This window comes from Phyllobates terribilis, unplaced genomic scaffold (genome assembly GCF_046119375.1).
Source record: "Phyllobates terribilis strain yellow unplaced genomic scaffold, ASM4611937v1 Scaffold_10__3_contigs__length_209671492, whole genome shotgun sequence".
Taxonomy (NCBI): Eukaryota; Metazoa; Chordata; class Amphibia; order Anura; family Dendrobatidae; genus Phyllobates; species Phyllobates terribilis.
The window spans coordinates 143,382,027-143,406,258 of record NW_027362770.1 but is presented as its reverse complement, the minus strand read 5'-3'; the positions used below and the strand labels follow the sequence as shown (position 1 = coordinate 143,406,258).

The following is a 24,232-nucleotide window of genomic DNA, read 5'->3' as shown; positions in this document are numbered from 1 at the left end:
AGATAAAAAAATGAATTTCTAGAAGAACAATGAGTAGACACCGGAGAAGAAAGAATCACCCTGCACACGAAGCCGATGCCCAAGTAGGCATCTAGTTATGTTAATGGCTTTAATGCCAGCGGTAAACACACAAGCCCACACATGCCTATCATATAGAAACCGTTACTAAATGAGCCGGCGGGAAAGGACGGCAGGTGAAATGAAACCACTTTGTTCTCAATATTTCCCCTCACAAAGCCTTTAATTACAACGCGAGGCGTGCTCCCTGCAGAGACACTGGGATTACTAGGAAAATGATGATATTTGCACAAAATCCCTCCCTGAATTTCATTCCTTACGTGCATTTCGCTGTCCGCAGGGAAGAACAATAAAAAATAAAATCACCCTTATTTTCTTCCATTTTTCCGCTGCTACGGTTTAGGTAGCCATGGACACTGATTCCGCTAATTTTTACTAGGGGGTACCACTCAAAATCTCTACTTCCTGAAGATTGGGCAAAACACTAACCCCAAAGTGAGAGAATTTTCAAAAATTAGAAAAGTATTCTTGTTATATCATCTATTAATAAGAATCTTGGCTGAGAGGTTTGAAAAAATGTTTTACGTGATATATCCAATTAACAAAGGTTAATAGAAACCGTATCCAAAAATAATTTTACCGTAACACAAACTTATCCCTAGGACAATCAGTAACGATAAATGGAGGACTTCATATAAATCAATCCTAGTGCCAAAGTTTGGAGGGAAAGTGTTGTATATTGTGCCTGGCATTCAGCTGAAAAGGACCTATGGGAGGAGCATTGCAAACTCTTTATGTCAGCTGATCTCATCATCCATCCAGATTGGCTCACCTTTTCAGTTTAATGCTAGGTAAACCATCAAACTTCTCAGATGCATGCCAGATCTATGGCTGCTTGTAATTAACTTTAACAACTGTTTTTCACAATAGTTGCCATCATCTTTCTTTTACTTATTACTCAGCAGGGTTAAAAATAACTTGAAGCTTAGATGATTGTGAGTACAGAGTCTTTAGCATTTAATGGATTAAAAAACATGGCTGCTTCCTTACAAAAACACATCGTTACTCCTGTCCATGGCTAGTATTGTAGCTCGGCTCCACCGAATTAAAAAATGATTGTACTGCAATGCCACAAACAACCTGTAGGCAGGTGTGGCACTCTTTCTGGAAGAAAACTGCAATGCTTTCTTAACCCTGCCCAACCCCCCCTATTGTACCATTGCTACATTATATGGATCACTGTCACGCAAGGTGTGGGAAAGACTTAGTGCAACAGAAAGGGAAGAGGGAAAGGGAGCCTCTAGGGAAAGGGGGGAAGTGGAGACCTCCTAGGTTGATCTAGCGTCACCCTGTCTCCCCTAAGGTCCCTGTATTGGCTCTTCACCAATCGCTGCATGCGTACCTCGCCCTGTCTTTCCCTGGCGTTTGGCTCAGGCTAGGGAAGGGAGGGGATGAGCACTAGTCGATCCCCACTGAACACTAAAAACAACAAGGAAGGACAAACAGGGGGAAATTGCTTAGCTTTAGACCTCTCCAGACAAATATACACACGTTTTCAAGCTACAGAAAGGACAAAGTACTGCTCTTGCTAAAGCCTTCACCAGTAGGAATGAATATTGCCGGCACCTCCCTCTACAACTGTAGTATGAACATGAAAAATGGCTATTTTATATTTCAAATCCATATTGAAATATAAACCAGACATCAGCATTTGTAGGTGTCTTACCTCAGTAGACTCTAGGGGTCATTAGTCCAGACATACTAAAACATTAGGCTAAGTTTGCTAAGTCTGAGGTTTAATCTTTATTACTGAAGGGAATTAGCCTTTTGTATACGCTGTGTTTGTCAGGCGATGTAGAACCAGAGACAGACGATTGCACAAAATTGTAAATGAAAGTACAGATATATGATTTAAGATGGAGAAGCTTATTGTAGTACCAAAAGTATAAGTGGCTATCTGAAACCCATTATGATGTATCCAACCATTAATCAATATTCTGATTATATATTCTGTGTTAAGGTATACTTTATCTGTGAATGTATCTCACTGATATATAGCTTCTTAACACAATATACTGTCTGGGAAGAAAACCTTGTTCTGATTTGTGTAGGATTTACTCTTATCATATGTAAACATTATGAAGTAGAATGGTCCGTGAACAGGTCTTGTCCAGTATTGCTCATCTGTGATAGCTGGCCACTGTCACAAGATTGGAATGTTGGACAACAACCTATGAACTTTCATGCTTACATAATATTAGGTTGGGTAAGCGTTTTTCTAAAGTATAAAGCTGTTGAAGAATTCAGTTATGGCAGAAGCATTGTGGACCTTTGAAGAGGACGCTCTTCAAAGTGTAGGGGGACCTAGGACGCATTCTCTGTCCATCGCTGAACGCTTCTCCAGCTGATGTTTCCGGACAGATGATGTATATGCTACTAGGGAAATCTTTTTCTTCTTCTATCGGGACCTAGGACGCATTCTCTGTCCATCGCTGAGCGCTTCTCCAGCTGAAGTTTCCGGACAGATGATGTATATGCTACTAGGGAAATTTTTTTCTTCTTTTATCCAATAGTAAGTAGGTAACCTTTATAAGTATTTAACCTTAGTAACCTTTAATCTACAAAAGTGTACGCAATATCATAATATCATACTATTCCTTTGATTCTGTATTTTATCTTTCAAATTATCTATTATAAATAAAATTGCGTTATATTACAAGTGGTTGCCTTCTTTAAAGCCGTATCCGAACCTTATTGCTAAAAACTTGGCAATACAACAACACACGAGGTATTTATACACCCAGGGCAGGGAGTTAATAGCCAGAGGAAGGTAGCCGCAGGGTCCTAGAGGCAGCCTCTAAGAAGATGTCTTTAATGCCAAAAGTAGAGATCTCCTGCAACCAACTGCAGAGCGATTGTCTGTCATTTCTGGCACACCAGTGACAATCACTATATCAAAATTTACTAGTACAAAATACAATAAAATGCAACTTTGTCAACTAATTCATCATATAATATGATCAGTACCTTTAACCTAATTTTTATTTTGGGCTGTTATTAAAGCTCCTGTCTAATTAAATATTAAAGAATGCGATTAGGAAAGATCCAGTTCTCAATATTTGCTAAATGAAAAGTTTGTGTTTTACAGCATTTCATTTTACTGCAAGAAGGAACAGAAATCTTCAACGGCCATTTTGGATGTCATGGAGATCTATGTTCGATCACTGACTAGCAAACCAGTATAAGCAAACAGAGGTCTTTCTTGCATTTTTTTCATTGTTCTCCTCTAAAGAGGACCTGTAACCAGGGCAAGAGTGGCCAGTTTTTGCTCTTATTTTATTTCCACTTCTCCCCATAGAATGCCGTTCTTTTTAAAAAAAAAAATCCTCCACACCATTCTAGAGATATGGGCCTTTTTTGTTCAGTTCTATTTTTTCTCATCTTTTCAAGGGGGCAGTGTTCACAGCATAATAATGCAGAGCTGCCTAAGAACACGACCCCGAGGATCCTGTGAGTCATGCCCCCTTGGAAAGATCTTAAAAATTAGCACTCATTAAAAAAGCCCATATCTCTGGAACCGTATGGCGGATTTTAATAACCCCTTTACAGCCTGTGCCGTATTTGTACGCACAGGCTGTAACTCCGGGTTCAGTGAGGGCTGATTATTACAGCTGACATGTGCCCGCAACAGCCACGGGTGGAATCGCGATCCACCCGCGGCTGTTAACATGTTAAATGCCGCTGTCAATCTCTGACAGCAGCATTTAACTTGCGCAAACCGGACGCGTGTCACTTACCCCGCCCATCGGCAACCCTGTCACATGATCGCGGGTCACCGATGGGTTGGCATGACAACCCTGGGTCTGCAGCAGACTTCAGTGGTTGTCTTGAGCTGGTCGCTATAAGCGCCACCTAGTGGTCGGCGCTCATAGCACAGGACCATTTCTGCTGCATAGAGGTGATCTGCTCATCATCTCTATGTAGCAGAGGCGATCAGACAAGCGCTGCTTCTAGTCTCCTATGGAGACTATAGAAGCAAGCAAAAAGTGAAAAAAAAGTTTTAAAAATATTAAAAAAATTAAAAGAATATAAAAGTTTAAATCACCCTCCTTTCGCCCCATTCAAAATAAAATAATAATAAAAAAAAACACATACACATATTTGGTATCGAAGCGTTCAGAATCGCCCGATCTATCAATATAAAAAAATAATTAATCCGATCAGTAAACGGTGTAACGAGAAAAAAATTCTAAACGCCAGAATTACGTTTTTTGGTCGCCGCAACATTGCAATAAAATGCAATAACGGGCGATCAAAACATCGGATCTACCCCAAAATGGTATCAATAAAAACTTCAGCTCGGTGCGCAAAAAATAAGCCCTCACCTGGCCCCAGATCCTGAAAAATGGAGACACTACGGGTGTTGGAAAATGGTGCCATTTTTTTATTTTTTTTTTAGCAAACTTTGTAATTTTTTTCACCACTTAAATAAAAAAAAAACTATACATGTTTGGTGTCTCCGAACTCATAATTACCTGGAGAATAATAATGGCAGGTCAGTTTTAGCATTCAGTGAACGTGGTAAAAAAAATAAAGAAAAAACATCGGTGGTATTGCACTTTTTTTGCAATTTCACCGCACTTGGAATTTTTTTCCCATTTTCCCGTACACGATATGGTAAAACTAGTAATGGTGTTGAAAAGTACAACTCGTCCCGCAAAAAATAAGCCCTCACATGGCCATATTGACCAATAAATAAAACGCTATGGCTCTGGGAACAAGGGGAGCGAAAAACGAAAATGCAAAAACGGAAAATCCCAGTGTTGCGAAAGGGTTAAAAAAAAACAAAAAACTGGTTAACTCAGGAGCAGGGGGAAGAAAATAAGGCAAAAAACTGCAAATTGTATCTTCAGAGAGGAAGAGAAATAGAACTCTAGTGCCACCTATAGGAAGTAGCAATCCTAAAAGTCAATATCGACCCTTTAACAAGCCTTGTCACATGACAAAAAATTGGACATTTTTGACCTAGTGATAGGTCCTCTTTAAATAGTGTGAAATTCTTAAAATACTATTCCTATCGTAAAGCCTCTTGTGTGCCTATTTAAATAGGAGCGCACATATGACAGCCCACATATATTCTTGGAGCCAACAATGAGAATATTTTATTCTTAGAGTTCCCATTCATTTCAATAAGGATCACAGAGACAAAAACTATAACTCCAATTTCCTCCAAAGACATACTCGTAGGGAATTTAGATTGTGAGCCCTAATGGGGATAGAGATGATGATGTATATAAAATGGTGTGGAATATGACGGCGCTATATAAGCAAACATAAATTAGTAATTAGGCCCATATGACGAATAATTTTTACATAAAATAAACTGTAATTCATTTCTTACAATCTGGGGTTAAAAAGGGTAAAAAATACACCAAGATAAAGGGCAAAATTTAATGAGGGAACTTTTTAAAGCAATTTTTCCTTGTGACTGCAATATCGTTATTTGCTTGATAAACTTGGCGCATTTTGACATATGACCCTTCTTTTTACAAATGTTACTCCAATTTTTACCCCGTCATTTACAATTTTTTTTACTTTTTAAAGTCATAAATCCGGCAGTGAAAAATCCCAAAAATGTTTGCAATTTTTGTTTTAACAACCAGAAAACTAACACAAAAGCCTTGATACCTGTCTACCATAGATATATGGTTGCATTTTCGAGCGCTCTTCTACCTGTAGAATGACGACCCCCATCATGCTAGATTCACAGCGGAGGGAGAACCGCGGGTTGCAGACAGTTCATTCCCCTCTTCTACGTGAGTAAAATGAACCATACGGTGAAATATTCTCTATTTTTTTTCAGTCCCGTGTGTTAAGTAACTGGATGCTAACCCTGACCAGGCTTCCTGCTGTACGCCAAATTTGTAACTACGCCTCCCTATGCTCCATCTCAGCTCCCCGCTGCTTCTATGGCACAATTACACTCCGGGAGGGAATTCAGCTTTAAGATAAAGTTCTATCAGTAGTGAATGTAGTCCGTGGCCCGCCATAACCTCCGTATTGTTCTCCCTCCAGCTCCCGCAGGGTGATAATCCCATTCCTGCTGCTTTTTTTTCCACATCATAAGGAAGCTCCCCTCTGTTCCCATTCCTTCTAGATAGTTTGGTTTCCATGGTTACTTACAATAGAAAAGTTCATGACTTTGAGGATCCAGATGGTCATGGCGAGGTTCACCAGGATGAGTATCATGAGGAGCAGAACGAAAAAATAGAGGCATCGCTTCCTCCAGCCGTATATTCCCACCTTGTAGATGTGGGGTCCTTCGGTGCTGGAGAGCGTACTCCTGTGAGCATACTGTTCCTGAGGCATCTGCAACAGAAACATACAGGGAGTGAGGCACATTGTGAATGATACAAAGGAGAAGGACTGATCCCGGCCATATCTTATACAATATGTAATGATGAGCTATATCTTAACTAAAATGCATTGTCATAAAAAAGCAGAGCAAGACAAATTTGCCACTTGACTCTTTGGGGTTGTTGTAGCTATCCTTTCTCCAGGATTGTGATTTCCAACAATCTCCAAAGAGTTCTGGAGTGTTCGTTTATTTATACCCTTCATGAATATGGGCGATCCGTATATACATTTAGGCGTTTCTGACATAGCAAATAGCAGATTACAGAGCTGCATAATAAGTATACACTCCTTGTATCCGCCCAGCTTAGTCCCACCCCTTAAAAGGGGTGGTCCGTTACTCAAACAATCCCTTCTCAATTTCAATAATAACCCAGATAGAAGAAAAACACCTTATATTCACCTACGGAGCAGGTGCTGTTTCAGAGACATCGGCACCGGATCTCCCAGGGCTCGCTTGACATTGTTATGTCATGTGAGCCCTGCAGCCAATCAGTGGCCGCTTCATTCTCACTACTTTCTGATGAAAAAGAAATCTGGAAGTAGTGAGAGGTGTTCCTGTTTTATGACTTCCTCCAGATGTCAGCTATGTCCCAAGGAACTAAGTGAGAGTGAAGAGGCCCACTGATTGGCTGCAGAGCTCCCTTGACATGAAAAAGTCAAGCAAGCCCAGGGAGACCCGGCGCTGATGTAGCTGGAATAGCGCCAGCATTGGAGGGGAGTATAAGGGGTTTTTATTCTACATGGAGGAATATTGTAATAGCGAAGGGGTTGACCGAGTAGTGGACAACCTCTTTGGCATGTCTTTGTTTCAGTGTGTTACAGTGAGAATTACCACACTCTATGGGTTTTGGAGACACTGAAGACATTAACCTCTTCTTTGCTGTAACAGGGTCTAATGTTAAGGCATCTTCAAGGTCCCGATCATATAGAAGGTTTGATGGCAGTCCTATGTAAAGCCTCAATTCTCATAAATACACTGACGAGCAAAAGTGTAACAATGTTTTGAACTTTTGACTTTCAGGCTCCATATCTCACCATCCACTACTGCTTTGAACATGAGACTGTCATTATTTATAGACAATCGTCTTGGCTATCTCATACACAACAATAAGCTCAAAGACATTTCTCTCACAAAATCTCAACAACAGTGCCAGTAGCTCATTATAGAGCCAACCTCAGTGTACTATAACACAGCCCAATTCTCCTTTAACATGTACCCCCATAAGTGTCAGTAACAGTACCCTAATTATCGAGGCAACCTCAGTGTTCCTACAGCATGACCAATCTCGGTATCCCAAAGTTCCACTCATAATACATTCATAATAGTGACAATAACAGTACCTCAAGGACAGACCCCAGTGTATCTATAACACTACCAATCTCCATTCCCACTATAACAGGTATACTCACAATACCCCTATACGAGTACCAGTAACAATATCCTCCAGGGCCAACCACAGTGCTTCAGCTATATACAAGTGCCATTCTACTCACTATACCCCCATACAAGTATTAATACTCACGCCTAGTGCCCCTATATTAGAGGCATTTCAAATACCCCACAAAGAGTCCACCCAAAATACACTCATAACAGTACTAGTAATAATACCCACTATGGACTGCCATAGTTAACCATAAGAGTGCCATACATACTGCCCATATTACAGTGTACAATATAGTGCATCCATAACATTGTTCATCTGAAACCTGTACCCCCATGACACTGTCAGTAACAGAATGCCCCAGCACCAGTACCAATCCTCCTCTTATGGGGAGTGAATTATTTTCCATGCCATATGTAATATCAGATGTCAAAACTATCCATGAATGTACCTGGGTTCGGGGAGCATGATTGTTTTTGTGGCTGCAAACCAATATGGCAAACCACAGGAATGCAATCTCACCCCTGAATTATGGATATCTCATAGTCATGTTAGGTGTTTCTAGGATGGTCAAAATATGCTTGGAAACATGGCGGTCAGATTATTCCACTGGGAGGTTCCTGCGAGAAAATATGACTTAAAAGTAAAATTATGTCCAAAACTGCAGTGGTCCGCGCATATGTTTAGTCTTCCTCGACTCTCCTCAGCAGAGGGCAGGGTACATGGTCTGGATAAGACCTTATGTAACACCTCATCAAGGGAAACTCTGGGTCAGATCCAAGGAGAACCATGTGCATGGTTGTTCTGTCAAAATTTCTGTAGCATCTTCTCGGCCCGAAGCGTTCACAGATCCAATTTGTAAGACGTTTCTGTATTTTATCCCTTTTTGTTTTATACTGTTTTTTTTTAATTTTATGTATGTCTTTTTATTATTTCACTTTTTGTAACTCTTCTACCTTATTTTTGCGTATATCAAACCTAAAATATTATAAGTTTGCTCTAAACGTGCCCACAACCCTGAAGAGGGAAAGTATAACCTGGTTGTGTTACCCTGTGTTTGCCCGTGTGCAACAAAGGTACGGTACTTATCTTGGAAAAGCTGGGCGGCATGTATCCTAGTGTCTAACCCAGAGGAGGTGTCCTGCTGGCCTATCAAAACGGCGTGCGGTGGCAGCAAAAAAGTGTGGTGCGGATGTGTGAATTGGCTGTGCGTGCCCTTCTCATTGACAGCCTATTGCGATAAGTAAGTATAACATTTCTGTATTTTATCCCTTATTATTTTATACTGTTTTTTACTTTTATGTGTGTCTTTTTATTATTTCACCTTTTGTAACCCCCCTTCTAAGTACCTTATTTTTTGTATAAAAAAACTTAAATTTAATAAGTTTGCTGCAAACGTACCGACAAGCCTGAAGAGGGAAAGTATAGCCTGGTTGTTTTAGCCTGTGTTTGCATACATGTCCCCCACTAGCCATCCAAACAATATAATGGCCCCCACGTAGCCCTGCAAACAGTATAATGGCCCCCACATAGACCTGCAAACAGTATAATGGCCCCCTCAAAGCCCTGCAAACAGTATAATGACCCCCAAATAGTCCTCCATACTGTATAATGACCCGCACATAGCACTCCAAACAGTATAATGACCCCCACATAGCCCTGCAAACAGTATAATGGCCCTCTCATAGCCCTACAAACAGTATAATGACCCCAACATAGTCCTCCATACTGTATAATGACCCCCACATAGCACTCCAAACATTATAATGACCCCCCACATAGCCCTGTAAACAGTATAATGGCCCCCTCATAGCCCTGCAAACAGTATAATGGCCCCCCTCATAACCCTGTGTCCTGTTGGCCTATTAAAACGGCAAGTCGTGGCAGCAATAACTGGGGTGTGGATGTGTGAACTGGTTCATCGGCAGCCTATTGCGATAGGTGTGAGAAGTGGAGTTCCCCTGTACATTCGCATCTGATTCATATGTGAAGTGAGTGGGCTATGTTTGTAAGCCCACCTCAACACACTTATAACATTACCAGGCACAATGCCCCCATAATTGTGCAGGACCAAATACCCCATAACAATACCCTACTGTATTTATAAGCTGGGACATCAGTTCCAATTCTAAAGTGCAAAAATGTATATGTGGAATCCAAGGCTAAACGGTGTTGACGTCAAGGGCAACTTGAAGTCTCTGATGACATTTTAAGCCACATTTCAGTCAGGACAACCTATATGTGAGCCGTAGGTCAGCTTTAATATAGGTATTTTCAGACTGTTCTCGTGTGACCATGGAAACGATCCGCTGGATGGACAACATGCATTTATTTTGGAACCCGTCAACCTTTGAAATTTCTTTTATTATCCTCTGTCTCCTGTAATTAATAGAGAATGTGTTCCCCGCTACTATATAATTACTATACTTATCACAGAATCGCATTGTAAGGAGCGCACGACTAGTCTCGGGTATATTTAGTTATTCTAGGATGTTTCTCTGAGCTTCCGTCTTTCTAAGTCTCTTAAGATGATGCTTGTATTTACCTGGTTCTTTCTTTCAAGGATACAGTCTGGGCGTCCGCAGCAGCATTTACAGGGATTGTACAAGATTAGAAAAATGTAGCTGCTTTGTTTCATGTCAACACAGCATGGCTGCAATACCAGACACAGCGTATGGATAGGTGTGGGCTGTGGCGCTGGGTTTTTTGGAAGAAAGCAGCCATGTTTCTCTAATCCTGGACACTATATAGACCAATGTAATGGGACATACATCTTAATCACTTAATTCAGGTTTTTTATTCAGTCCCATTGCCACCGGTGTATAACATCCGGCTCCTCACCCCCGATGTAAACATCCGGCCCCTCTCCCCCAGTTTATAATATCCGGCCAATCTCCCCCAGTGTATAACATCCGGCCCCTCACCCCCGATGTAAACATCCGGCCCCTCTCCCCCAGTTTATAATATCCGGCCAATCTCCCCCAGTGTATAACATCCGGCCCCTCACCCCCGATGTAAACATCCGGCCCCTCTCCCCCAGTTTATAATATCCGGCCAATCTCCCCCAGTGTATAATATCTGGCCCCTTGGTGTATAACATACAACTTCTCTCTCCCCCGATGTATAACATTTGACCCCTCGCCCAGGTGTATAACCTCTGGCCCCTCGCCCCTGATGTATAACCTCCGGCCCCGCGCCCCCTCCAGCGTATAACATCCGGCCCCTCATCCCCTGTGTAAAACATCCGGCCTCTCAGTGTATAACATACAGACTCTCTCTCCCCTGATGTATAACATCTGGCCCCTCGCCCCCCAGTGTATAACACCCGGCCCCTCACCCCCTGTGTATAACACCCGGCCCCTCACCCCCTGTGTATAACACCCGGCCCCTCGCCCCCTGTGTATAACATCCGGCCCCTCGCCCCCTCCAGTGTATAACATCCGGCCCCTCGCCCCCTCCAGTGTATAACATCCGGCCCCTCATCCCCTGTGTAAAACATCCGGCCTCTCAGTGTATAACATACAGACTCTCTCTCCCCTGATGTATAACATCTGGCCCCTCGCCCCCCAGTGTATAACACTCGGCCCCTCACCCCCTGTGTATAACACCCGGCCCCTCGCCCCCTGTGTACAACATCCGGCCCCTCACCCCCGATGTAAACATCCGGCCCCTCTCCCCCAGTTTATAATATCCGGCCAATCTCCCCCAGTGTATAACATCCGGCTCCTCACCCCCGATGTAAATATCCAGCCCCTCTACCCCAGTGTATAATATCTGGCCCCTTGGTGTATAACATACAACTTCTCTCTCCCCCGATGTATAACATTTGACCCCTCGCCCAGGTGTATAACCTCTGGCCCCTCGCCCCTGATGTATAATCTCCGGCCCCGCGCCCCCTCCAGCGTATAACATCCGGCCCCTCATCCCCTGTGTAAAACATCCGGCCTCTCAGTGTATAACATACAGACTCTCTCTCCCCTGATGTATAACATCTGGCCCCTCGCCCCCCAGTGTATAACACCCGGCCCCTCACCCCCTGTGTATAACACCCGGCCCCTCACCCCCTGTGTATAACACCCGGCCCCTCGCCCCCTGTGTATAACATCCGGCCCCTCGCCCCCTCCAGTGTATAACATCCGGCCCCTCGCCCCCTCCAGTGTATAACATCCGGCCCCTCATCCCCTGTGTAAAACATCCGGCCTCTCAGTGTATAACATACAGACTCTCTCTCCCCTGATGTATAACATCTGGCCCCTCGCCCCCCAGTGTATAACACCCGGCCCCTCACCCCCTGTGTATAACACCCGGCCCCTCGCCCCCTGTGTACAACATCCGGCCCCTCACCCCCGATGTAAACATCCGGCCCCTCTGTGATGAACCTGTAGCCGCCATCTTGGTAATGATAAATCATATCCAGGGATGGCCACACTTCAGCAGCCCCCACCCTTGGGACCTTCTGTTAAAACGTCAACTAGATAGTTTCCCCCCATCCAGGCTCCTGTAAGATAAGAAGCCTACTTAACACTTGAATGCTAGGAGCTTCAAAGACTTCGAGAGGAAACACAGCCAGCAGGGGGGGGTGCTTCGTCTATCTGTACCTGACCATTTGTCCCATAGGACTAGTTTCTTTGTCTGTCACAAGCATGGAGGCATAAGATATAGAAACATGAATAGTACACGCATGTTGCGTGGGATGGGCCAATAAAAAAATATCACGGCGTCCCGGAGCCATTGCGCACACAAGCCTCCGCGGTAGACGTTTGTACGTGCTCTGGAAGCCAAGATATAGCGCGGAGCCATTCCTGAGGACCGTATGGTATCATAATTGATATCAAAAGGTCGGTTACGGCGGCCCGAATCCATGGGAACCCCTGGGGGTATCATGAGACCATCCCAGAAGAAGTTATTGGGTTCCATAGAATTTGGGCTTCTGATCGAAGTTAGACCTGAGGGTGGAGACTGAGCCAGCTGACCTCACCAGCAGTGGGCGGGACGGGGCAGGTAAGATAGCAGGACAGACAAGAGACAAGTCAGTCTTGACCCAAGAGTGGTGTGCTGAACATCTGAGCACCAGCTGAGGCCACCAAGGGGAGGAGCAGTTTGACCATGCGGTGGTAGGCCTCAGCCTGTAACAAAGAACCGTGCCTGCGACCGCAGAATCCTCTCCCTGCGTCACAAGAAAATCAAGAAACCGGTAACTGATATGCTGTGGTGATTCTGTGTGTTGTATTCCATTGTTGTATAGTTTAGCCTGACCTTATACCTGTGTATATTTAGTTGTATATCGTGTATCTAGTGTATTATTATAATCAATTACCTCAAGTAATTGTGGGCCTGCCTTTTATTCTGCATAACGAACGCACGTCCGTGTGAGCTCGGCTCAAGCCAAAAACGCTACCCAGGGTTGGTTCCTGACCCGATATAGGCCCATTCACGGACTGGGCGTATATCTAAAATAGGGACTGGTGGCAGCATACCAACTGGGGATTGGGGAAGGCTGGTAGTGACGGTCGGAGGTTCAGATATATATATTCCTGGCGCGGCCAAGGAAGATATATATACCGCCCTCACTACAGAGGGCCCCGATACCCAGTAGGTTACAGGACAGTCTCTCTGGCGACCGCTTATCCTAGGTGCAGTTCCTTGACTGACCTGAGGCTAAGAGGGCGCTAGCGAGTTGTGCTGTGTAGTGACGTTGAAGGGATAACACACTACCGTGTTACCTGCGCTGGTTGCAGCTACCTGGCACTACTTTCTCTAGGTGCAGTACCTTGACTGACCTGAGAGGTAAGGGGGCGCCAGAGAGCTGCACCCACCGGCCGGCTTTCATCACATTGGTGGCAGAGCGGTGGGATTGCAGAATAATAGTGTTGTGGGACCCCTACTCCCAGGCACTAAAGACTGCCAGTGGTAACTTCCACTGCTGGAGTCTTAAGGTCAGCCCAACGTTAGACGGTCAGGCTAAAAGTATAACAAGGTGTGTGCAAACTCAGGGTTGCAGCGGTGTCGGTTACCAAGATGGCAGACGGCACCAGGAGCAAGACCCTGCAAGAGGCTAATGCTACGGTCCGTGTGGCAGGAGGGGAGGACATTGTTACTCATGGCGAGGAGGAGTCCAGCCCGGGCACCTCAGGGAGCCAGTCCCCAGTATACGGTCCCGCAGTGGGCTGCCCACCACCTACCCAGCCCAGCCTGTCCAGATCACAAGCCCTTTTACAAGCGGCTATGGCAAGTCTCCAGTCTCATGGCGATGCCGTCTACAAAACCCTCCTGGCAGCATCAGAGAAGGCAGCGGAGGAGGAGCGTGCAGAGCGGGCTGCGGAGCGGGCTGCGGAGCGGGCTGCGGAGCGTGAAGCTGCAGAGCGCCGGGAGGCTGCGGAGCGTGAAGCTGCAGAGCGCCGGGAGGCTGCGGAGCGTGAAGCTGCAGAGCGCCGGGAGGCTGCGGAGCGTGCAGAGCGAGCTGCGGAGCGCCAGCACCAACTGGACCTGGCCCAGCGGGGGCTTCCGCTAGAGCAACCAACCCATCAGGAGACCAAGTCGTCCAAAGTCCGAGCTGAGGACTTCCCTCTACTGGAGAAGGATGGGGACCTGGACTCCTTTCTGGTGGCATTTGAACGGACCTGTCTTCAGCACCATCTGGCCCGGGATCAGTGGGCCAGATACCTGACCCCCCGTTTGAGGGGTAAGTCCCTGGATGCCTTGGGGGACTTACCTGCCGGGGAGGTACAGAACTACGACTGCATCAAGCGGGCCCTGATCCGGCAGTACAACCTCACTCCCGAGTCGTACCGCCAGAAGTTCCGGAGCCTGCTGCGTGGCCCCAAGGACACCTGGACCGATCATATGCGGGCGCTGTTGAGAGCCGCAGAGCACTGGACCTCGGGTCTAGCGCTTACTACCCGCCAGGAGGTCCAGGAACTGTTCGTCACGGAGCAGTTCTTGTGGAACTGCCCAGAGGACCTCCGACAGTTCCTCCGTGACCGAAAACCAACAGGGGCTTCTGCTACAGCCGCCCTGGCAGACGAGTATGCCAATAACAGGGCGCCTGAGCTGAAGAAGTCTGCCAGCAGCACCTGGAGAGGGGGTAAGCCCAGTCATGCCCCTGTTTCCCCGGCCCCTAGAACACAAGGGGTGTATCCCCCTGTTGCCCTCTCCAGGCAAGGACCAGACGTAAGACGTTGTCATCTATGCAACAAACCAGGACACTTTAGGGCTGAGTGTCCCCAGCGCCAAAAGACCCCATCCCAGTCCCAGAGAGCGCCCAATGTTTTGTGTGTGGGAGGGGGTGGTGGTAGGTCCCTGGACAACATCCAACCCGTCACCATAGGCCGTTCTGCGGTCATGGGACTGCGGGACACGGGCGCTGAACGAACACTGGTACGGCCTGAGGTGGTGTCCCCCCAGGACTTGGTACCAGGAAAGACTCTTTCCGTCTCCGGGGTTGGAGGCGTGGAGCCGGCACTTCCCGTTGCCATGGTGTATTTGGACTGGGGTGCCGGAAGGGGGATGCGGGAGGTGGGAGTAACGCCAAATATTCCCGCAAATGTTTTATTAGGGACCGACTTGGGGCGTCTAGTATCGCAGTATGTACCCTCTGAACCCCCAAGTTCGGCCCCCCAAGAGTGTATTGATTCGTCTGCTGCTAATGCCAACCATGTTGTATGTAGTGTGTGTCCTGCTGAGGAGGAGGGAGTGAAACCTGAGGGTAACACCTGCACAGACACAACACAAACAGGGTTAGTGAAAGCAGGTGGGGAGTGTGGGGATGCCCGCAGAGGTGCTCAGCCGGCGTGCCGTGACCTCTTGTCCTCCGGTGAGGGAGGGGGCGGGCAGGATTCTGTAGAGGGAAGCTCAGGGATGGAGAGGGGGGCAGCTACCGGCAGTGTAGGGCTCCCAGGGGTATCCAGGCTGCTGAGTATAGGCCCACTGCAGGGGGAGGAACAGGCCATGGGAGGTGGGGGTGTCCCAAGAGAGGAGCCGCCAGGTAAGACCCCAGGGCAGGAGTTCCCCACATCCGAGATGTCCAAAGGCCTAGGAAGCCTGCCTGATCGGGCGGCTTGGTCAGAAACAGAGGGGAAGCAGGCACTACCCACGGTCACAGCGGTCATAGCCGCTGTCACCAGGAGTGGGAGCGCCGGAGCCCAAGGAGCCTTGCAGAGGTCCGACGGCTTCCCCACTTCTGACCAAGTGTCTGCCGGGTCAGACAGCGGCCAGGTGACATGCCCGGAGGGGCTGACGGAGGATGTGGCAGTTTCGTCGATTCTGGCCACATCAAGTCAGGAATTTCAGGCTGCGTTGGAAGCAGACGACAGCCTGAAAGCTCTCAAGGAACAGGCGGCACAGCCTCCCATGGAGTCAGACTGCGAGCGCGTGGTCTGGGACCAGGGACGGCTGTACCGGGTAACGGTCCAGCAGGGTTCACCGGAGGCGTGGCCCAGGGACCGACAGTTAGTGGTACCCTATCCGTTCAGGGCGGAATTGTTGCGGATCGCACACGAGATTCCGATGGCCGGACACCTAGGGATCGCTAAAACCAAGGCCAGGATAGCTCAGCATTTCTACTGGCCTGGGATGGGAGCCGCGGTGGGTGCCTACTGCCGTTCGTGTGACACCTGTCAGAGGGTGGGGAAGGCGGGGCCGCGCCCCAAAGCCCCACTGGTAACTCTGCCAATCATCGAAGAGCCTTTCTCGAGGGTCGCTGTGGATCTTATTGGACCTCTGTCCACTCCCAGCCACTCCGGGAAATGCTTCATACTCACGGTAGTGGACTATGCCACCCGGTACCCGGAAGCGGTAGCTTTGTCGTCCATTCGGGCCGACAAGGTGGCTACCGCCTTACTGGAGATCTTCTCCAGAGTGGGTTTCCCCCAAGAAATGCTCACCGACCGAGGGACCCAGTTCATGTCGCGGCTGATGGAGTCCCTCTGTAAGCAAATGCAGGTGCAACATCTGGTGGCCAGCCCGTATCACCCACAGACTAATGGCCTGTGTGAGCGGTTCAATGGCACCTTAAAGCAGATGCTTAAGATGTTGGTCGACTCCCACGGGAGAGACTGGGAGCGTTACCTCCCACACCTCCTATTTGCTTACCGGGAGGTTCCGCAGGCCTCAACGGGGTTCTCCCCCTTTGAGCTCCTGTACGGGCGACGGGTACGGGGCCCCCTGGCTCTGGTGAAGGAAGCATGGGAAGGGGATTTGGCCACCCCCGAGGTGTCGGTCATCGAGTATGTCGTGCGCCACCGGGACAGGATGATGGCCTTGGCAAAGCTGGTGCAGGACAATATGGCCCAGGCCCAGGCCGACCAGAAGCAGTGGTACGACCAGAATGCTTGTGAGAGGACCTACCAGGTGGGTCAAAAGGTGTGGGTACTGGTCCCCGTACCACAGAACAAGCTTCAGGCAGCCTGGGAAGGTCCCTACTTCGTGCACCAGAAACTCAACGCCGTCACCTATCTGGTCACCCTGGATCACGCCCGTGAAAGGAGGAAGGCCTTCCACGTGAACATGATGAAGGCTCATCATGAGCGGGAAGCGACTGCCCACCCAGTGTGCAACCTTCCCGAGGAAGGAGAGGTAGAAACCCTCCTGGATCTGCTCACCCAAGCCAAGGCGGGTGGGTCCATCGAGGATGTGGGGGTTGGCCACCAGCTCACGGAGGACCAACGGTCCCAGCTGGGGACCACCCTGCACCCCTTCCGGGGGCTGTTCAGCAGCCTGCCCGGAAGGACTGAGATGGCTGTCCACGACGTGGACACTGGCGATCACCCGCCGATCCGGCGTTCAGCATATCGGGTCTCTTTCGAGGTGCAGGGAAACATGCGCCAAGAGATAGACGAGATGCTGAAGCTGGGGGTGATCCAGGCATCCAGCAGCGCGTGGGCCTCGCCTGTAGTCCTCGTACCAAAGAAGGACCGAACTACACGGTTCTGCGTGGACTACCGGGGGCTCAACGCTGTAACGGCCACCGATGCGTTCCCCATACCACGCATCGATGACCTGCTCGATCGGATGGCCGGGGCTAAGTACCTGACCATCATGGATCTGAGCCGGGGGTACTGGCAGATTCCTCTGACCCCCGCGGCAAGGGAACGCTCTGCCTTTATCACCCCTTTTGGACTGTACGAGTCCACAGTGATGCCATTCGGCATGAAGAATGCCCCTGCCACTTTTCAGCGGATGGTCAATACGCTGCTTGAGGGACTTGAAGGGTACGCGGCTGCGTACTTGGACGATATTGCAGTCTTCAGTCCCACTTGGGAGGATCACCTAGAGCACCTGCGGCAGGTGCTCGGTCGGATCCACCGGGCAGGCTTGACCATCAAGCCGGAAAAGTGCCAGCTGGGCATGAGTGAGGTCCTCTACCTGGGTCACCGGGTAGGCGGGGGGGTTCTGAAGCCAGAACCGGGGAAAGTGGATGCCATCGCATCCTGGCCCACTCCTAGGACCAAAAAGCAGGTGATGTCCTTCTTGGGGACCGCCGGGTACTATAGGAGGTTCGTCCCACACTATAGCACCCTGGCCAAGCCCCTGACGGACCTCACCAAGAAGAAGCTGCCCGTCGCAGTCGACTGGACAGTCGCCTGCGAGACAGCTTTCGGGGCACTCAAGGCCGCCCTAAGTAGCTCCCCTGTACTGCAAGCTGCCGACTTCGACCGGCCGTTTGTGGTACAGACCGACGCCAGTGACTTTGGCCTCGGTGCTGTGCTAAGTCAGGTCAACACGACAGGCCAGGAACATCCTGTCTTGTACCTGAGCAGGAAGCTACTGCCCCGGGAGGTGGCTTACTCCACGGTGGAAAAAGAATGCCTGGCAATTGTATGGGCCCTGCAGCGTCTGCAGCCCTACTTGTACGGGAGCCATTTCACCGTGGAGACGGACCACAACCCCCTCAGCTGGTTACACACGGTCTCTGGGTCGAATGGCAGGTTGCTACGCTGGAGCCTCGCTCTCCAGCAGTACCACTTCTCCATTCGCCACAGAAGAGGCCGTGACCACGGTAACGCTGACGGGTTATCCCGGCAAGGGGAGGGTGCAGAAGGACGCACGGGGGAACACAGGAATGTGCTACCCCCTCGCGCCCTCGTATAGGGGGAGGTGTGATGAACCTGTAGCCGCCATCTTGGTAATGATAAATCATATCCAGGGATGGCCACACTTCAGCAGCCCCCACCCTTGGGACCTTCTGTTAAAACGTCAACTAGATAGTTTCCCCCCATCCAGGCTCCTGTAAGATAAGAAGCCTACTTAACACTTGAATGCTGGGAGCTTCAAAGACTTCGAGAGGAAACACAGCCAGCAGGGGGGGGTGCTTCGTCTATCTGTACCTGACCATTTGTCCCATAGGACTAGTTTCTTTGTCTGTCACAAGCATGGAGGCATAAGATATAGAAACATGAATAGTACACGCATGTTGCGTGGGATGGGCCAATAAAAAAATATCACGGCGTCCCGGAGCCATTGCGCACACAAGCCTCCGCGGTAGACGTTTGTACGTGCTCTGGAAGCCAAGATATAGCGCGGAGCCATTCCTGAGGACCGTATGGTATCATAATTGATATCAAAAGGTCGGTTACGGCGGCCCGAATCCATGGGAACCCCTGGGGGTATCATGAGACCATCCCAGAAGAAGTTATTGGGTTCCATAGAATTTGGGCTTCTGATCGAAGTTAGACCTGAGGGTGGAGACTGAGCCAGCTGACCTCACCAGCAGTGGGCGGGACGGGGCAGGTAAGATAGCAGGACAGACAAGAGACAAGTCAGTCTTGACCCAAGAGTGGTGTGCTGAACATCTGAGCACCAGCTGAGGCCACCAAGGGGAGGAGCAGTTTGACCATGCGGTGGTAGGCCTCAGCCTGTAACAAAGAACCGTGCCTGCGACCGCAGAATCCTCTCCCTGCGTCACAAGAAAATCAAGAAACCGGTAACTGATATGCTGTGGTGATTCTGTGTGTTGTATTCCATTGTTGTATAGTTTAGCCTGACCTTATACCTGTGTATATTTAGTTGTATATCGTGTATCTAGTGTATTATTATAATCAATTACCTCAAGTAATTGTGGGCCTGCCTTTTATTCTGCATAACGAACGCACGTCCGTGTGAGCTCGGCTCAAGCCAAAAACGCTACCCAGGGTTGGTTCCTGACCCGATATAGGCCCATTCACGGACTGGGCGTATATCTAAAATAGGGACTGGTGGCAGCATACCAACTGGGGATTGGGGAAGGCTGGTAGTGACGGTCGGAGGTTCAGATATATATATTCCTGGCGCGGCCAAGGAAGATATATATACCGCCCTCACTACAGAGGGCCCCGATACCCAGTAGGTTACAGGACAGTCTCTCTGGCGACCGCTTATCCTAGGTGCAGTTCCTTGACTGACCTGAGGCTAAGAGGGCGCTAGCGAGTTGTGCTGTGTAGTGACGTTGAAGGGATAACACACTACCGTGTTACCTGCGCTGGTTGCAGCTACCTGGCACTACTTTCTCTAGGTGCAGTACCTTGACTGACCTGAGAGGTAAGGGGGCGCCAGAGAGCTGCACCCACCGGCCGGCTTTCATCACACCCTCTCCCCCAGTTTATAATATCCGGCCAATCTCCCCCAGTGTATAACATCCGGCTCCTCACCCCCGATGTAAATATCCAGCCCCTCTACCCCAGTGTATAATATCTGGCCCCTTGGTGTATAACATACAACTTCTCTCTCCCCCGATGTATAACATTTGACCCCTCGCCCAGGTGTATAACCTCTGGCCCCTCGCCCCTGATGTATAACCTCCGGCCCCGCGCCCCCTCCAGCGTATAACATCCGGCCCCTCATCCCCTGTGTAAAACATCCGGCCTCTCAGTGTATAACATACAGACTCTCTCTCCCCTGATGTATAACATCTGGCCCCTCGCCCCCCAGTGTATAACACCCGGCCCCTCACCCCCTGTGTATAACACCCGGCCCCTCGCCCCCTGTGTATAACATCTGGCCCCTGCGCGGTTTTCAAAAAATCATTTTTTACTTTTGTTTTAGGACGCAATAGATCAGTCCGTTTTTTGTCATAAAAATGGGTATTGGACAGGGGTAAAAAATGAATATAAAATCAAACAGTATATTAATTGTGATTCAGAGAACGTGGCATACAAAATGAATTGTTCTATATGCGATAAATTTTATATAGGTTGTACTACACGTAAATTAAGAACTAGGTTTAATGAACATTATAATGACATACTTAATTCAAATAACACCAGTAGAAATGTCTCAGCTATTGCAAAGTATTTTATTATTGAGCACAATCGTGACATGTCTTCTTTGCAAGTTTTATGTATTGAAAAACTTTTTCCACATGCAACAGGGGGAGATATAAAACGAAAATTATTGAAAAAAGAAGCGTATTGGATCTTTAATCTGGATTCAAGAAGCCCAAAGGGTCTGAAGAGAGAAACCAGGTATCACTATTGACTGCTTTCATGCACCTTTTGCTTAATGTGGTAATTATGTCATGTGATTTGTTCCAACTGTTTTCATTGGCACATTTTTAGTATTTTAGAAAATCCTTTTCATTGCTATGCAGTGATAAAGAACGCAAGTGAGCGTTCGAAACGCGTCTTGCTCCCCTACCCTGTCTATGCAACCTTTGTAATTTTTGCAAGCTTTTAATGGACGAAAAATAAAGAAAGAATTATTTTACCAGACGCTGGAACAACTATCCCTTTTTTTTTGATCCTCTGGTATAACATCAGCACAAACACTGCGCCCCCACCGGTAGCTTCATGGCCGAGCAGCTGCATGCAGCCTTACATCACCAAGCACAATGCTGAGCGTCGGATGGAGTGGTGTAAAGCCGCCACCACTGGACTCTAGAGGAGATGTGTTCTGTACAGTGACGGATCAAACTTCTCCATCTGGCGTCTGATGGAGGAGTCTTGGTTTGGTGAATGCCAGAACGTTACCCGCCTGACTGCATTGTGCCCACTCTACAGTTTGGTGGAGGAGGATAATACTATGGTGTTATTTTTTACTGGTAGGTCTTGGCTCCCTAGTTCCAGTGAAGGAAAATCTTATTGTTTCAGCACAAGACATTTTGGACATTTGTAGCCTCAAACTTTTTGGGAACAGTTTGGGTAAGGCCAATTTTCTGTTCCCCATGACTGTGGCTCAGTGCACGAAGCAAGGTCCAAAAAGGCATAGTTGGGGGAGTTTGGTGGAAAAACATGACCGGCCACACAGACCTCAGCTCCATTCAACACCAATGGGATGAACTAGAATGGAAATTGTGAACCGGCCTAACCCCAACATCAGGGTCTGACCTCACAAGTGCTCTACTGGACGAATAGGCACAAATTTGGCACTTGATGGATGCATTCCCATCTTTCAGGTGGCCCTAGACATTTCTCATAATTTTCATTAAACTTTTATAAAGTGAATCTGTCAGCAGATTTTTGCTATGTAACCTGAGAGCAGCATAATATAGGGGAGGAGATACCAAGGATGTGCCACTTGCTTAGTAGTTTGTAGTTTAAATACAATCAGTGTTTTATCAGCAGGATATTATCACTGCAGGACTAAGGCCGAGTGCAAGGCAGTCCAGCTAATCTGTGTAACCCCGCTCCCACCACTGACTGGCAGTTTGATGACAATGTACACAGGAAGCTATCAATCAGGGGTGTAGGCTGGGTTATACACAGCTCAGCATTCCGAGAATTGCTACATCTACAGCAGATAAAACAGGGAATCTATCAAAACTCCACCAAGCAGCCCAGTAAGTGACACATCATTGGAATCAGGGTCTTTGCTCATACATCATGCTGCTCTCAGATTCCATAGCAAAACCTGCTGACATATTCCCTTCAATTACAATGAAGGAGTCCTATTTTAAATCTTACTTTGACCTTATATCTCATTGGCATACATCTGTGTCCTAACAGGCTACATGAGGAGGGACAGCCATGGGGTACCCTTTAGACCCTCCAGGATTGACTGTATGAGCAATCGTCAGATTGTGTCACCCTTAAAAAGCCCCCACATGCATTAGATAAACGTTATCCGGACCTGATATTTTGGTGGGACCAGATGAACATCAGATATGTAGAAGGCCTTCCAACTCACCTGCAACAGATAAGGCAGTTAAAATTTTCATCCCTAATCTTTTTGTTTGCAGGAGATATAAGCCGCTTACAAAGGTTTTGGCGGATGCTTTCTCCTCTGTGCCCATTGTAAAACACTTGTATGGGAAGTCGGAACAGATAGCTGTTGGCAGAGTGGTGACAACAGCTATCTCATTCATGTGTATGGCCAGCTTAAAATTTATGACCCAACTAAAAAGTGAAGGCCATACAAATTAAAGGGTTAAACAGTCATATTGTAGATCCCTCTGAACCTTGATGCTACGGCAGGAGCATGGATCTCAAAGATAGCTGTGCACCTGCTCCAGGCCATCAGTGGACACCCAACCACTGCTTATTCTACAGCGCTGTTAACACTAAGTATAAGCGAAAGTCTCAAGAAGACAATATACGCTGTTAAAGGCAACACTAAGTATAAGCGAAAGTCTCAAGAAGACAACATACGATGTTAAAAGCAACAGTAAGTATAAGCGAAAGTCTCAAGAAGACAACATACGCTGTTAAAGGCAACAGTAAGTATAAGCAAAAGTCTCAAGAAGACAAGAAAGACTCAGAAAGAGAATAGGAGGGATCCAATGGCTGGATGTCCTTAAGGACAAAAATGTCCAGGAAGGATGGGAAATTTTTAAAAATGAGATTCTCAAAGCACAATCGTTAACAATCCCAAAAAGTAGGAAGAATGGGAAGCATTTAAGGAAACCAGGATGGATGAACACAGAACTTAAACACATGCTAAAAAGAAAGAAAGAAATGTTTATTAAATGGAAAGAGGGAGGCATATCTAAAGAAGATTATAATGCAGTCTGCAGATCCTGCAGGGCACGTATCAGGTTAGCTAAAGCTGAAAATGAATTAAGGCTTGCAAGAGATGTCAAAAGCAATAAAAAAGGATTTTGGGGGTATGTCAAAAGTAAAAGAAAAGTCAAAGATGCTATAGGATTTTTACAGGATGAAAATGGGGAAATGGTAAGAGAGGATGTTGAGAAGGCCGAACTTTTTAATTCCTATTTTGCATCTGTTTTCTCTCAGAAAGAAAATGTAACATCAACTGATTTTCACTGTCCTTTTAAAGGAATAGAAGAATCCAAGTTATCTGTAAACAGAAAGATTGTGAGGGAATATTTAGCTAACATAAATGAGTTCAAGTCTCCAGGTCCAGATGAATTACAACCCAGAGTACTGAAGGAGATCGTAGAAGAAATTTTAGAACCACTCTCCATAATCTTTGAAAATTCTTGGAGAACAGGAGAAGTCCCAGAAGACTGGAGAAGAGCAAATGTTGTTCCTATCTTCAAAAAGGGG

The 24,232-nt window shown here is 47.5% G+C and overlaps 1 protein-coding gene across 3 annotated transcripts in view; it reads right to left on the bottom strand.

The window, feature by feature from the left end:
* The window catches only part of SGCD (sarcoglycan delta), a 1,005,043-nt gene that overhangs the window by 285,530 nt on the left and 695,281 nt on the right, over positions 1–24,232 (bottom strand). For all 3 annotated transcript variants that reach the window (XM_073649870.1, XM_073649868.1, XM_073649871.1), the window contains one exon: positions 6,202–6,387. In XM_073649870.1, the coding sequence (XP_073505971.1) occupies positions 6,202–6,387 (186 nt within the window). The remainder of the gene's footprint in view (positions 1–6,201; positions 6,388–24,232) is intronic.